The sequence below is a fragment of the Rousettus aegyptiacus genome, unplaced genomic scaffold (assembly GCF_014176215.1).
Source record: "Rousettus aegyptiacus isolate mRouAeg1 unplaced genomic scaffold, mRouAeg1.p scaffold_m13_p_11, whole genome shotgun sequence".
NCBI lineage: Eukaryota > Metazoa > Chordata > Mammalia > Chiroptera > Pteropodidae > Rousettus > Rousettus aegyptiacus.
In genome coordinates, this window is record NW_023416286.1 from 51,750,545 (window position 1) to 51,765,712 (window position 15,168).

General features: G+C 36.4%; 1 protein-coding gene across 3 annotated transcripts in view; it reads left to right on the forward strand.

Annotated features, from left to right (window-relative positions):
* FAM155A (family with sequence similarity 155 member A) overlaps window positions 1-15,168 on the forward strand; it is a 543,073-nt gene that overhangs the window by 501,906 nt on the left and 25,999 nt on the right. For 2 of the 3 annotated variants that reach the window (XM_016156148.2, XM_016156150.2), the window contains exon 2: window positions 4,058-4,229. In XM_016156148.2, coding sequence (XP_016011634.2) covers window positions 4,058-4,229 — 172 coding nt within the window. Of the gene's footprint in view, window positions 1-4,057; window positions 4,230-5,105; window positions 7,002-15,168 lie in introns of those variants that run through there. The other variant, XM_016156149.2, reaches the window with a different exon arrangement.

The window sequence follows — 15,168 nt, forward strand, 5'->3', positions numbered from 1 at the left end:
CCATTTCTTTGCTACTATAATCTTTCTCTAATTCAGTTTCTTTGTAAAATATTTTCCAAACAGTTCTCAAAGATTTCATGAGGAAAAATAGCAAGTGAGAAAATCCTTTGGGAGAAAATTAGATAAAAATGATGTTCTCATTTAGGTCACTTAAATAATTTAGTCTTTTCATTTTCTAGACTGTAACTTGAGAATATCCCCTATTAGTGTGTGATGAGCAGCTGCCCAAGCAAAGTTTTTGTACAGTCAATAATCACTCCCAAGGGGTGCAGAGTGTGGGAGTGTGGTTCATTTGAAGTGTCCATGAGCATAATTACCTGGCAAACATAACTACTTCTACGGATAGAAAAAAGTACATGCTCTCAACGAGGGATGTGGGTGGATGTAGTTTAGCTATTAATTTGTCACCAGAGAACTTAGAAATGTTTTTGTTCTTTCTCAAAATTATCACTTAGCATCTTATAAACATTTATACCATTCAGTGAAACCTAGAGAAGTACCTAACATTTCTCTCAATAGAGTAAGGCTCAGCCATTATAAAAAAAGATTTCTTAACTTCCTTATATTACAACATTGTTATGAAAAAGACAAGTATATTCGTTTTTACTTCGTGTGCTTTTGTTTGAAACTCCTTTAGTACTTTTAAAAAGTACTTTTAAAAATGAAGCATCTTGTTTCTCTAGCTTTGTGCCAGCGCAAAACATTCAACTTTCTCGAATTTTTTCCATTAAAAAATTTTAAAAAGATGCTGGAGAATTGTAGAGCCATTGATTTCTCTCACTCTAACACAAGAATCCTCCTCACAGCATATGGACAAGAGTTACTTAAATTCTATGAGAATTTTTTCAGTTATAGAGAAATCAGAACCTCACAAGGCAGCCCGTTTTACTTCTGTACATCTCTTCTGGCAAGAAAGCTCTTCTTCATTCCAATATTTACCTCTCTGTTTTGTCTTTTGTCCTTATCCTCTAATTTCATATTTGAAAAGCTATAGGTATCTCTATATCGCAACAATTCCCTCAGATATTGAAGACAGCAATAAGAACCTTGCCTTTCTTTTTCTGCCCATGAAGTTTTCCCTGATAGCTTTCAGACAAATTGTATTTCTAGAACTAAAATTTTAGAAAAGGCTTAAGACTTGAAGGCAATATCCTCCATTGCATTTCAAAGTCTGAGACTTCGATCTTAAGAATTGGTGATGCAATGAAACCTGGCTAGGGAGGTTGTTACTTTCCCATGGAAGATCTAGAATTCTGCTAATGGCTCTGCAAATCATAATCATTTTTCTTTTTAACTACTATTTACTACTTGATATTTATAAAATCTGCTTTGATGACTTACTAGTTTTTTAAGTCAAAAATGTGCACAGGAGATATAGCTGAAATAGCATGAAATATAGCTAAAGTAGAATGAAAATGGATCTGTTCCAACTGAGCAATGTTAAGGATACCAACTGAAAAGAGAATGTGCATATATCCCAAGAGGCTTTGAGAAGTAACACCCCTGTGAGCGAGGAGAGATTGTTTCTTGAGATAGAATTTGTAAGCACAGGATGTGACTTCATATTCAGAAACCATTTTAATTTGAATAATTGTGCAAAAACAAACTGGGAGAAGAAAGAAAGAGCACAGTCTGGCCCAGAAAAATACATACATGTAATTTTCTAGAATTGCACAGGAGTATTTCCTAAGAAAAAAAAGGGTAATGCTCATCTTTAGAATCACAGAAATGTGCAGAATGTAAGCTTTCTTTGTCAGCAAAACGTCGACCATCATTCAATAAGGAATTTTAGGGTTGTTAGGGCTGTATACATAAACACACTCAATTTCCTCTAGTACTTAGAAAGGGAAATCACCAGGAATCACAAAACAGGCACCGACCGTTCTTGGACTACAGCTCAGTTTATATCGTAAATGTCATAGACCTATTACAAATTATGTCATGTCACACAAACATAAATAGTATTTTGAAAAACATCTTCAACTTCCCGTTGCCTTTTTCTTGCTTTTGAAAATGGTGCCTTTAGCCTGTTTCTGACAGCGTGACGTCGCCAGCACCTCTACCTCCAGGTTCCTCATCCACACCTCCTACTCCATTTCCCAGTTGAAATTTAACAAATCTTAGGTGCTTGCTCAGTTATTGTAGCATTATTTCTAGTGCGGTTTTCAGTGTACACTTTTATAAGTGTGCATTGTTCAAAAGACCTGTGAGAATACTAATTATATATTTTAAAGAGCTATAAGAATACTAATTATTCTTCAAAAGACCTATAAGAATACTAATTATTTGTATATCTTTATCATATTATATGGTGATTATAAACCATTGATGATAACAAATAAAATTACTTTTAGCTATCCAAAAACATACCTGAATTTCACATGTATCTAATTTTACCCCCATTGAGGCACATTTGATCAAAGAGTAAAGCTTCATTTTAATCAAACTAATAAAAAGTTATAATAAAAATTTAATACAATCTTCCTTACATCAAATGGATATTGACTGAGCACATGCAACTCACTGCTGATTTCAGAGTAATTAAAAAATGCCCTTGTGAATTCTTAAATTCTTCTAAAAAAAAGTTTCTAATTAAACATAGTATAATTATGAAGAGTGTAGGATTTGGAATCATACAGAATGTTATTCTGAATTCTTGATTTTTCCACTTAACCTCCATTGCAAATTATTATTTGTATGAATCACATGACTAATAGTTATCTTCTATGTATGTGCTGAGAATTACCTGGGGGAAAAAACACATGTAACTTGCTTAAGACAGAGTATAAAGTTGATAAATGCTAACTATTGTTCTTGCTATTATTGTCAAGTATTTGTGATTTCTGGTGTGTACATTTAACCATGAACCTTCATTTGTCTGATAGGACATAGTTGACAAAATCTTACCTGAATATTACTAACTCTAGAAACAGATTAAACAGAATCCAGTGCCAAGAAACTGGGAAATATCTGAATCACAGCAATCTGTACTGTAGATGGGTTATTTTCATCATTGTTTAATTGAGTTTAGGTTCAGCTTGTTTCATTATATGAGAAAGTATTTTTTTTCAATATTCATTTTCCTAGAGACCTATCGAAAACAAATGAAAGCATAATCATTTCACAATTTATTAAGTTAAATACTTAATAAATATTCATGTGGATCACACAGCATCTCAAAGGTCCAATTTGTGGTTATGATAAAGTTTCCTTTCTGTGGTTCTAACCATGTTATGTCTGAGCTGGATCGGGTGTTCCCAGGTTTTCAGAAGATGAGATATTTAATGAGTTTCATATGAGTCATAAATGTAAACAGCGCTACTCGTTCTGTGCTTCTGGAGTTCTAGCTTTTTTCTTTCCAATAGTATCTTTTTAAAAAAATTGTATTTATATATTTTTTATGGTGACATTGGTTAATGAAATCCAGTAAGTTTCAGCTGTACACTTTAACAGTAAAGCATCTATATATTTACACTGTGAAGAGGAGGGGCGAGGTAGACAGGGTAAAAGGGGTCAAATATGTGGTGACAGAAAGAAATCTAACTCTGGGAGATGAACACAGTGGAGTTCAAGCTTAAGGGGCATTGTTTGCACTGCCTGCTGGGCCGTCATTGCAAAGGACTCATCGCCATCTAGTGCACATAGGAAGTATAGTTGGAGGGACTCCTCAGAGAACTGACTCACTACGCACACTGCAGTAAATACAGTGTCTCAACACAGTCCATTCTTTCTTTTACTTTCTATATCACTAGGTTTTGAAAACTTCCAGTCCCGCCTAACTCCACTGTTTTTCAAATGAGCTACATCAAATAGAACGCCATATTACCTTTTGTGTTCTCTTAAGGGTTCAATCAAATAAGATGCCGCTCTATTGCAGACTTGCATTGCTATGTTTTTATCACTTGCCCCTGATATTGTGTAAATATGTTTTCTCCAAATGAGGGTTTTACTATGATCCACTTGAAACCACAGCATGCTTCTCACAGTACAGCATGTTCTTCATTAGAGTCAGAACTGTTATCATCCTTCCCTATTTTTGATTCTTCTCTTTTTGCAGATTGTCTACAAAGCCTGGCTGTGTTCCCAGTACTTTGAAGTTGCACAGTTTAACTGCAGAAAGACAATTCCTTGCAAGCAATACTGTTTGGAGGTTCAGACGAGGTGTCCGTTTATATTGCCTGACAATGATGAAGTCATTTACGGGGGACTCTCCAGTTTCATCTGTACAGGTACAGAGCACGGCACGGTTTTGTCGCCCAGCCTCTCATGCTTTCTTATGTGATGTTTGTTTGCTTTGTTGCTACTTTCCACTGATGTAACCTTGAAAATATGCCTGATCATTTTCCATGGTGTCCTTCATAGAAGCCTTAAAAGGACTTCATTTGGAAATGCCACATTAACTGTAGTCTATCTATGACCACAATCATTAACTTCGTAAAAGGATAATTCTGAGGGCAAAATGTCAGCAATCATTAGACATGCTTAAATTTGACTTAGAGTAGGTTGGAGGCTGCCTACAATGCCTTTATATAGCCAAAGAAGAAATCATGTTTCTTCTTCGAATTGATAACAAGTTTATACCCCAAGTCTATTTTCTGAGAAGTGTTTTGTTACTTTACCTTACTCCAGTATCAAGAGCATTAAAAAACATCTGTTTTTCATATGTGTATGTGTGTTTTAGAGCCACATGGTAAAGACCAAATAAAATTTTATCTTATATTTCCCATTAACAATATTCACTTTGTATTGCATAATTTAGACACAGAATAAGATGTAAAGGATAAGAGTAGATGGTTTTTAATATAAATGGTGAGTAGATAAGTGAGGATGTGACACTTTGCCTGGTGATGTGCCCTTCAGAGTCATTGCCCTATGTTCTCATAGTAACAAAGTGCTGTGCAATATCCCTGCACCTATAGCACATTTAGTTTTCAAGTTTTAAGAATAAAACAACTTGATAAGTATCAAGAAACATGAAACCCCTCTTCTTATATCAGACTTTATAAATCTCCCTAAGACAGTGACATTTTGAGATTCTCAACATGAGAATTTATCAAATCACTTCTAGATCACTTATTTACATGCCTATACTGTTCTAAGTCTAGGTGATAAGCTATCAAGAGACAGTCCACCAAAGCTCTCCAGTAAGAAACCACCTGAAAACTGGATGAGCATTTCTTATGTCGCCCAGCGCTGTGGGAAGGACATCTAACTGAAGGTTAGGAGACACTCACTTCCGTTCTCTTTCTACTACGAATTCTCTCTGAGCCACCATTTCCTCATTGGTAAATTAGTAATAGCAACATCTTGCTGCATGTTTGCTGTAAGGATTAAAAATAAAGGAGAAGCACGAGTCATGTCCTCAATAGGCCATAGCCATTGTCCTTAACAAAGTGATTTATGAAGTGTAAAATGATTTACCAATCATTTTTGTTTTTCCACTAATTTAATGTGAGATCATTTTTCATGTAGCTCCTCTCTGATGGGAAGACAGAGGGAAAGCAAGAGTGAGAGAGAGATGGAATGAAAGAAAGGAAGAAGGAAGGAAGGAAGGAAGGAAGGAAGGAAGGAAGGAAGGAAGGAAAGAAGGAAGGAAGGAAGGATATTAGTATCTTCTTCCTTTGACTCTGAGCCCAAATTCACCAAACACAGGCTATTAAGTTACTTGATTTTTACATAAAATTTTCAATAAAGAATCATCAAGATAAGGCCTTCAACTCAATGATGATTTTAGGACTTTAAAGAAACTTGTGGAATTTTATGTAAAGTTTGCATGTTTGTTCATTCACACACATGTAGATTTTTTTCTAGAGATGTTCAGTAGCTTTGCCAGGTTCTCAAAGTAGACAATGACCTCAAATAAAGGGTAAGGTAGTTGTCTTCATCTACGCCTGTTCCTGCTCTTTTATCTGTATGTGTGAAATATGGGTTCAGATGTTCATCACCTTTGTATGCTTTCAAAGCCGTCAAAAAGCTGAAAATGAGATTTAATCTCTTTCTGCACAATATGAGCAGAAGTTCCACCTTATATTTTTAATTATGTTTGAATTTTGTCAAATCAGCTTTTTCATAGCCATAGCTACATCTCATCTTTTTTTCAAAGACAAGATAGAGACTTGTTATTGAATCCAGAGAAAAATCCCATCCACATTAGAAGCTTTCGGGGAGAATCTCATCACTGAATATTTGGGAATCTAACTTTTCTTTCACTGCAGTCAGTTGGATTTGTGTTCCTTTTATTACTCAACTTCTCAAAAATGTACAGAATAAATTCTGAAGGCATTTTTCCTGAAATTCTGTAAAATTTTTCAACAAAAAAGGTACTAATTTTCAGATTGATCCTCTTTTCTAAAGTGTGACGCAGGCCTCCTGGAAGAAACATTGTCTATCTTGATAACTAGCAACCGTCATTGTCCTCTCACCGTATCTCTCAGAAGTCCCTTGAGTGTTGCTGCTGGCCTGAGCAAGTGACATATTTACTGATGCTAATCACTTGCTGCCTTGTCACTACCGATGAGAATCCCCCAAAATGGGCCCCAGACTAGTCTCCTTTTAGGCAGAAGTTGGGCCAGAGAACACTTCCTAGAGACCACTGGTTAAACCTATGGATCCGAGTGACGTGTCACATTTCTAGGGAAACTAGTAAGACTTTTATATTTATCCCCAAACATTATTATACAATTTTTGGAGGCTCAACTCTTACAGATGGACATGAAGATCCAAAAAAAGTTACCTTTTAGATAAGTTGGAAGTGAATATGAGTCTTCTCAAATGTCTTTATACATTTTGAATGAAGTGTCTTCTGTCCTCAGACAGAATTAGACCAAATACAGTAGAGAAATAGAAGTACTTTTCCTAGTTTCCCAGTTGACTGCAGATAACCTAAAGCCACCTGTGATGACAGGCTCATAATAACTTTTCATGTTTGCAAGTAATTGCAGATCTGTTGGACTTCTTCCTCATTGAAAAAAGGTATAATGACAATCACTAACAAAAATTTTATTAAAGAATTCACCGAGTTGGTTGGTCTTCATTTTGCCTCTAGAAATTCCTTTAAAAAATAATAATAAATGGTTTTATTTCTGTTCTATATGCTGAAAAATATAATCATTTATTATCAAGAGTTGAAGGAATAGATGGAGTTTCCTTCAAATTCAATGTATTTAATTACAGTGATTTCTCTATGATTGGAAATATTTTCAACTCAGAGCTTCTAGAGGGATAGATCTCCTCTAAGAATCAACCTCAAATAAGTATTCAGTAAGCACATAGCATGGCTCATTGCCAGATGCTGTCTAAGTGGGGATCAATTTTGTTTAAGGTGCTTCTCCACGGTGACAACCAAGTATTGTGGTAATGACTTTTCCTTAGAGTCCTCTGCATCCAGATGTGGAATTTAGGATGTCTTCTTTTTCCTCTCCCAGAGGCTTTTATTAGATATTTACTTATGCTTATGATTCCTATCATCAGAGAAAAGCACATTCCAGTCCTTGGGATCAGTGAACCAATTAGAAGGTTCAGAACATGTAAAATTTATTTAAATAATCAGGATTTATTCATAATTGTTGTAACAGTTTTAGGTTCAAGAGTATTGCTTCTCTATAAGGCTTACATTACTTACCCATGTCCTAAATTTGAATGTTTAAAGTTTTTATGTTTCGATCATCTACTATTTAATGCATCTATGATCCTTAGTAAGCCCATAACTAATGAAAAAAACCCTGAAATATCTGAGCATCCACATCTGTTGCTATACAATGTCTTTGATTGAGGATAGTACAAAAGGTTATGACCAAAAGTCTGACCACAAACCTAAATGACAAGAAGAGCCCCTCCTTGTATGTTTAATTCTGCTTTCATTTTAAGAGAGAAAGAAAAGACACTTTGCCTGAGATCGATCTCTCTCTCTCTCTCTCTCTCTTTCTCTCTCTCTCTCCCTCTCTTTGTTAAAGAATAAAGCTGACACATTGCTGAAGGAATTGCATGAAAAATTAATTAGGGATGAATTCTGAGGCACTGTCAGGGTGGAAACTGTCATTTAGTGTTAGTCATTATTGAACTAAAATTTTTCAAGTGAGTTCTGTTCTCAAACTCAGTTCAGATGACACATTGCTATTTTAGAAACTTGGTTTCCTTACCTTTAAAGTGAGGAGGTGGAGTCATTTGTGGATTCCACGTTGTCAACCCATCACTGTGGTAATTACACAAGTTTCCCCTCTGCACGCTCCCTTGCCTTGTTCTAGAATCCCCTAGAGAAATCCTTGATTGCTTACCTGTAGTAGTGAACCAACATTAAGAAAACAGGAGTAGCAGAGGATCACAGGCTGTGGATGCTATGGTAACAAACATTATGAAAATTACCATTTGATTGATAGATAAAATAGGCTCGACATGATTTGCTGCTATATTTTTCATAGAGAAATTATTGAAAGAAATAAGAATAAAACTTGGTCTGCTGGGGTTACTGACAATGGAGATAAAACATATTTTGAGAACTATATGTAAATTCTGCATTTCATTTTGTAGCTGTGACAAGAATAAGGTTATGTTTCTGCCTCTTGGGAAAATACTGTGGGCTGCTGTTGGTTACTCTGACAGGCTTGGTAATGATGTGAAGAGGACGCGCGCCCCCTCGTGGTTAACATTGTGATTGCAAAGGATCCTAAAAAGATTAGTGCCTGCAGGCAAGGGAAGTAAATAATCAGTTGAGAGAAAAAGATGGGTATACAATACTTTGATATGTTTATTGATCAAATTAGAAAAAAAATATGTTTTATGTCTCATAATGTACATGAGAGAGTTCACAACTATGAAAGATTATTTCCAAAATCCAGTTTTGACATGACTAGGGAGTTGATAAAGAATTTTATTATAATATACCATGTCATAAAAAATTTTCTCGTTAAAGGAATATTTCAGTAGAAAAATATGATACCCATAGATTTAAATTTCTACATCTATGCTATTTTTAATTTATGTATTTTCCCCACTGTGTGAATGTTTTTTTTTTCTAAAATGAAGGAGGTTCTTTAAAAAGAATGATGAAATGACACTAGTTTTAGCACAATTTCATGCCATACAAAATTTTCTCATAAATGTATTTAAAAAGTTAGGCCAAAAGAGAAGTGTGAATGAAGAGAGTACGACCAGAATAAAATAAAGAAATATGAAAATAGGTTATAAACAATATATATATATGTAGAATATAAGAATTTTATGTGCTTGGGACATCTTCGTCCATTAAAACACTGTACTCTTTGAGGTTTATTCAACTTCATATGTTTAGATCTGAGTTCAGGCCATTCATATTTGAGATTGTCTTCCTCGATTCCAACTCCGGAGGCATTTCCAATAACTCCAGTTTGCCTTGGGCAGGAGGACTTAATGTGGGGAGAGAATGCTGAAGTAGAAATTAGGACGTCTGCATTCCGCCAGCAGCTATGAATTTTGGAATGTCACGCCCAGTAGAAGATTTGGTTATCTCTTCTCTGCAAGTGGTTAACAGTGTTGAGCCTCTCAGAAACACAGCCCATCAGGTTGTTGAGAGGAGAGTCCTGAGTTAGATGGAGACTTCCTCTGGTCTAGCATGATGGTACTTGCAGAAGGACAAAGTGCCATAACTCCAGAGGAGAATGCAGATGTCATGCCTGCCCACATCAGAGGAGGAGGCCATCAGGCTTAAGGGTATCCTGAATGATCCTTGCTAGAAAGCCAGGAAGAACTCGTGAATATACTCATCTACCTCCAGGGTGGCTGATAAAATGAACCATGTGCTTCCAAAGTCTGCTCACCTAGACATATTTTGGGAAAATCATAACATAGTGTAAGTTGTTCTTTGTTTCATCTCCATAAGAGGAAAAGTGAAAGGGATTAGACCAGGGAGAGTTGAGAAAATCATGTCGAGGCATTTGTGTGGCCTAGAGTTGAATCAGCCCCAAGAGATGTCCAGTTTTGATCACAATGAGCCCTGAGCTTGCCGCTCCAGAAGCTCATGAAGAGCTGAGCCCAAAACCATTTCCTGACCCATCACCAGGTAACTGAGCACTGAAGGAGGACTGAGCAGAAAGCTATCCTCTTTGATGCCACCTAGAGAGGATCTTAGTGACATTGGGCCACAATTGCCTGTTAACCTGCAGCAGCAGTGACACTTACTTTATGTGACAGATAAGTTCAGTCCTCTCTGAACTATCTAGGATGGACAGCAACCCTTTACTCAAGCCAAATTGCTGATGCTACTGTGATGGAGGAGCAGTGCAGAGCTCCTGGGTCATGAGTTGGTTAGTCTACGCTTCGGTAGAACTTGAATCAAAACATTAAGGCATCTTCTCTAGAGCAAGAACAGGGATGAAATGTATGTCATTACATAAGTTCCCAGAACTCTACCTGACTGATAAGACTCCAAAGTATTTACAACTGACAATGGTAGCATTTGAAGCAGTAAACCAAAAAAAAAAAAAGAACTCCAATTGTGGAATTTCAATTTAGGAAGGATAATTTAGGCAACAAGGGATTTTCCAGAACAGATGAACCCTTATTGGCTGAAGGTGTTTACCTACTTTATCTGCAAATAAACATTTCTGTGAAGCATTTATCACTATCTTGTAGCCATTGTGGATATTTAACTGCTTTGGACATTGCAATAATCTCACATTATTATAGATTCAGGCAATTTTAGAACAAGCTTGAATTATAGAAGTCAGCTAGCCTGATGTTGCTTTTACACAGGGTGAAACAGAGCCTCCCACCCTCCACCCCCAAACTGTTATTGCAGGAACAAGAATAGATCTACATTTCCTGGCTATTAGTCCAGAGCGCGTATCACTAGTGGAACAGGAAATTACCAGTCGGTCCATCCTGAAATTAGCCTGTAAGCAAGTGTTTCCTGACTGCAATACAGCTGCAGAAACTTTGTCAGTAGGCGAAGGAGAAGATCGGCAGACACACAGCTTCCAGACTGTGCAACATCATTTCTAACAGTTCATCAGCCATGTCCTGGGTTCAGGTGGGACATCACGTGGTACATTAAAAATGAACATGGCAAATATTTTCTATCTGGAGTATTTTTGCAGTTAAAGGAGAACTGTCTCGTTCACTATTGTCTGGAAAATGCTGTGCTAAGATGGCTAACTTTTTCAGTCAGCTTAGTTAACGAGCATTTTTAGATTAGGGTAAAGACAAAGAACCAAATTTCTAAAATGTTCATGTGAATAATATTGTGAATTTAAAGACCTTCTCCTAATTTATGTTTAGCCACAAATGAGTGTTTGTGTCCCATGAGGAAATATTGCATTAGATAAATTTTAAAATCGAAAATTAACCAATTATTCTCAATTTTGAAATCTTGTCTTTTGGCTTAAAATTACCAGGTGAGATGGTTATTGTTAGTCATAATTTTTAATTTATCAAATAATAATAATGTCTACTTTCTATAAAAAAATATTAATACATGTCTTTAGTGTGTAATTTTCTTTAAATCAGTAAAATTTAGCTCTGTTTTTATATTCATCATGCAGTCATTATTCAAAATAATTTTTGAAAATTTCTTTGAAAATCATTTTTATTTTCTACAACGTTCTCTTTATGCTTTAGGAGATTTATCCAAATGTGCGTGTGTATGCACACAGAGACATTTAGCAATATGTTATATTATATATAGTTAATTTGTATAGAAAACTCACATATAGTAATTTCTGTATTTATATAATCAATATAATAAAATTTCACAAGTAGTGTAGGTAATTATAAGAGGAAAGATTTGGGGTTTAAAAATTGAAAATCAGATTTTAAGTATGGCTTTAAAATTAATTTTAAAGACAATTCCAAAAAAGAAGTGAGTGCAATTTAGGAAAAGCAGCATGGATGGAATAAATGTGTGACCTCCCTAAATGAAAACTTGAAAATACAAAGCCCTGTAGAAAGAAAACTTCTAAAATGTTATATTAAGACAACAGTGTTATTGGCTTTATTACCTTATTGTTTGTATTACCTTTCAGTCCCAAATGTGATATATTGTCCCTTTATTGACCAATTTACACTGTTAAAAGAGTGATCAAATCAAGCAGAGAGTCTGAAAACACTGTCTTTACCTCAGGTACTGATTCCGCCAGTAGGGTTCATGGTAACTTTCATTATTACTCCCTCCTTTACCGAACATTTCATTATCAGAGGGGGAAGAGCTTTGTTCGGGTTGATTCGGGAGCATCTTGCCATGGTTCAGTCTTTCTTAGTGTGCGTGGCTCGGAAAGCCCCTGGAAATCCAACTTCTTCTTTCCAGCTCTGGGAACAAACATTACAAGGGAAATTAAAATAACTCCGATCACAGGGAAAATAATTGTTCCGAGATAGGATCTGTTTCTCATTGCATCATGAATTCTTCCTACACAGATCTTTTGAAAGTAGAGTCCCTTTCCGAACTGTGAAGAAGCAAAGACTGTTTATGTGCACGTTAGCACATAAATCAACATTTCTACCAACAATATCATATTTTAAAGGCCAGTTTTCAAGAACTTGATACAAAGCCAAAATCATTCTCAACAGCCATCTTTCCTCTTGCAATATAATGTCTGCCAACGTTTGATAGACATTTTCACTGCTTGAGCATTTATTTTAGCTGTGCCCTCCACATGCACACACACACATCTTCACTGCTTTCTTATCTCTTACTTTGAACTTAGAGTTGCCACCAACTATGTATATGAATAGAAGCTAAATCTTGGGACCACACTAACGTCTCTGAGACTAAAACAATTGATACTACATACATTTAAAATAAATAAATTGTATTTATTTATTTTTGATTTGGCAATACATGCATATGGCACAAAATTTGTAAGATACTAAAGAGTAAAAATTAAGCCAACTCCTTCCCCACTCTAACTGACAGTTATGGATTAGAGATTTTTCACAATGTAATCAGTTCCTAATTTATGGCTCTTTAGGAGATTTCTAATCTCTTATTAAGTCCAGTTCACCAAGGATCATTTCCTACACTTGTGATGTCATCCGGTGGATAAATACTATACCAAGGAGAAGAAAACTAGCTGGATCAAAGAGTCTGTGCATTTAGTGTTTGGAAGATACTTGCCATGCAGCCCATTCTGGGCACTGATCATGTCCTTCTCTCAACGTCCTTCTGTCCTTAAGTCCCTTCATAGGGCTGGATTTGACCCTTGTTGCTCCACCATCTCCCACATTCCTCACTTATCATTTCCCTTTTGGAACCCAGCATTCCAAATGCCTGCTGATATATTAGGTTCCTCTGCCTAGCACACTCTTCCCTTGGATTTTCTCCTGGCTAATCCTTCTGCAACTCTCATTCCATTAGGAGGCCTTCCTGGGCCATTCATGTCTGGCCCGGGAGAATATATGCCCATAACTGCCAGAGATTCCAGCTTCATGGCCCTCACTACTGTGCTGCATAACACTTAATCATGATGCAACTGTCCCGTCTCCTCTCCCTCTCACAGTGAACTTGACTGGGATAAGATCTCATGTTGTTTATGATTGTAACCTCGGTGCCCACAGAAATGTCTGACACATAGTGCTCAATAAACAAATATGGAATTAATTCATTAATGGGTGACAACCCAAAGGATTCTGTGATGGTCCCTGTTATCAGCAAGAGGAGGCCCTCCAAGATGGTGGAGAAGCCTCAGGAAGGCAGGGTAGTGCAGGTAATGCCCTGCAGAGCTGCCAGGTGCCTTCTGCCCATATCCATCTGTCACAGATATTATGAGGATTTGCACAAAAGGGGGATACAGTTATATGCACTTTAACAAAACATCTCCCTTTTGGAGTGTCAATAAGAATATCAATATTTCATTTTAAAGTCATCTTGTCCCTCACATTTCATCTGCCTGTCACATGTGTTATAAAGACTCTTGTTGAATAGAGTTCAGGCCATCATCCTGTGCCTGCTAACTCACCTGGAATCCTGAGGCTCAAGAAAAAGCTTAAGAAATGATGTGACAGCTCACCTTATGGAATTTACATTTTAAGTGGGTATCCCAAACTGTCACGTGTTGAATCGTAGTCCCTACCCCCCAAATTCATATGTTGAAGTCCTAACCCCAATACTGTAGAACGTATGACCTTATTCAAAAACAGAGTCTTTATGGAGAGAATAAATTAAAACTAGGTCATTAGCGTGGTCCCTAATCCAACACCGACTAATGTATGTATTAATTCGCTAGGCTGAAATCTCACAGTTCTGGAAGCAAAAAGCCCAAGTACAAAAATGTTGGTAGGTTTTCTGTGTCCAGAGGCCTCTCTCCGGTGCCGCCTTCTTGCTATGCCTTCACATGGTCTTCCCTTTGTGTGCGTGACCCTAGCCTCTATATGCCTCTCCACATTTCCACTTTCTATAGCAACACCAATCAGATTGGATTAGGGCCCACCCTAAATACCTCATTTTAGCTTAATCACTTCATTAAAGGCCCTGTCTTCAAATAGGGTTACATTTTGAGGTACTTTGAGGAAGTTAGGCCTTCAACATACCAGTTTTAGGGGACACAATTCATCTCATAGCAGTGTACTTATAAAAAGGAAAAATTGGGACACACAGACACATACAGAGGGGAGACAAATTTGAGCACAGCGACACACACAGACACACACATGCACACAGGGACAAGGTGACCGTCTACAAACCAAACTTGCCAAACCTTGATTTGGACTTCCAGCTTCTTGAACTGTGAGACCATAAATTTCTGTTGTGTAAGCCATCTAGTTTGTTGAACTATGTTACAGCAGCTCTGAGTGATGCCTAGTAATTTTAAAACAAAAACAGATATTCAGTATTGTTTGTTCAAGAAGAAAGTAATGTCTAATTCTTATATAAAGACAAATTTTTCGTACTTCAAAGTTTTAGAGGATTAGAGGGGAGGAAGCAATAAAAAGGAATTATAAGGGCAATGAGAAAGCTCAGCCAAGAGGATTTAGAGGATAATAATTTTGTAGAGAGAGCAATGATGAAGAAAGAGTATTAACTTATACAGATCATTTTTAATTGTAAAATAAAATTATTTATGTAAATTTCATGATTTTCTTTTTGAAGGAATTTAGAACCACAATCAGTTTGAGTGTTATATGTGCTGGCCAAGTTTTCATGGTTCAATAATTAGAAGATTTTAAACTTGAGTCTGAAAACCCTTCAGCTCAAGAAATGGC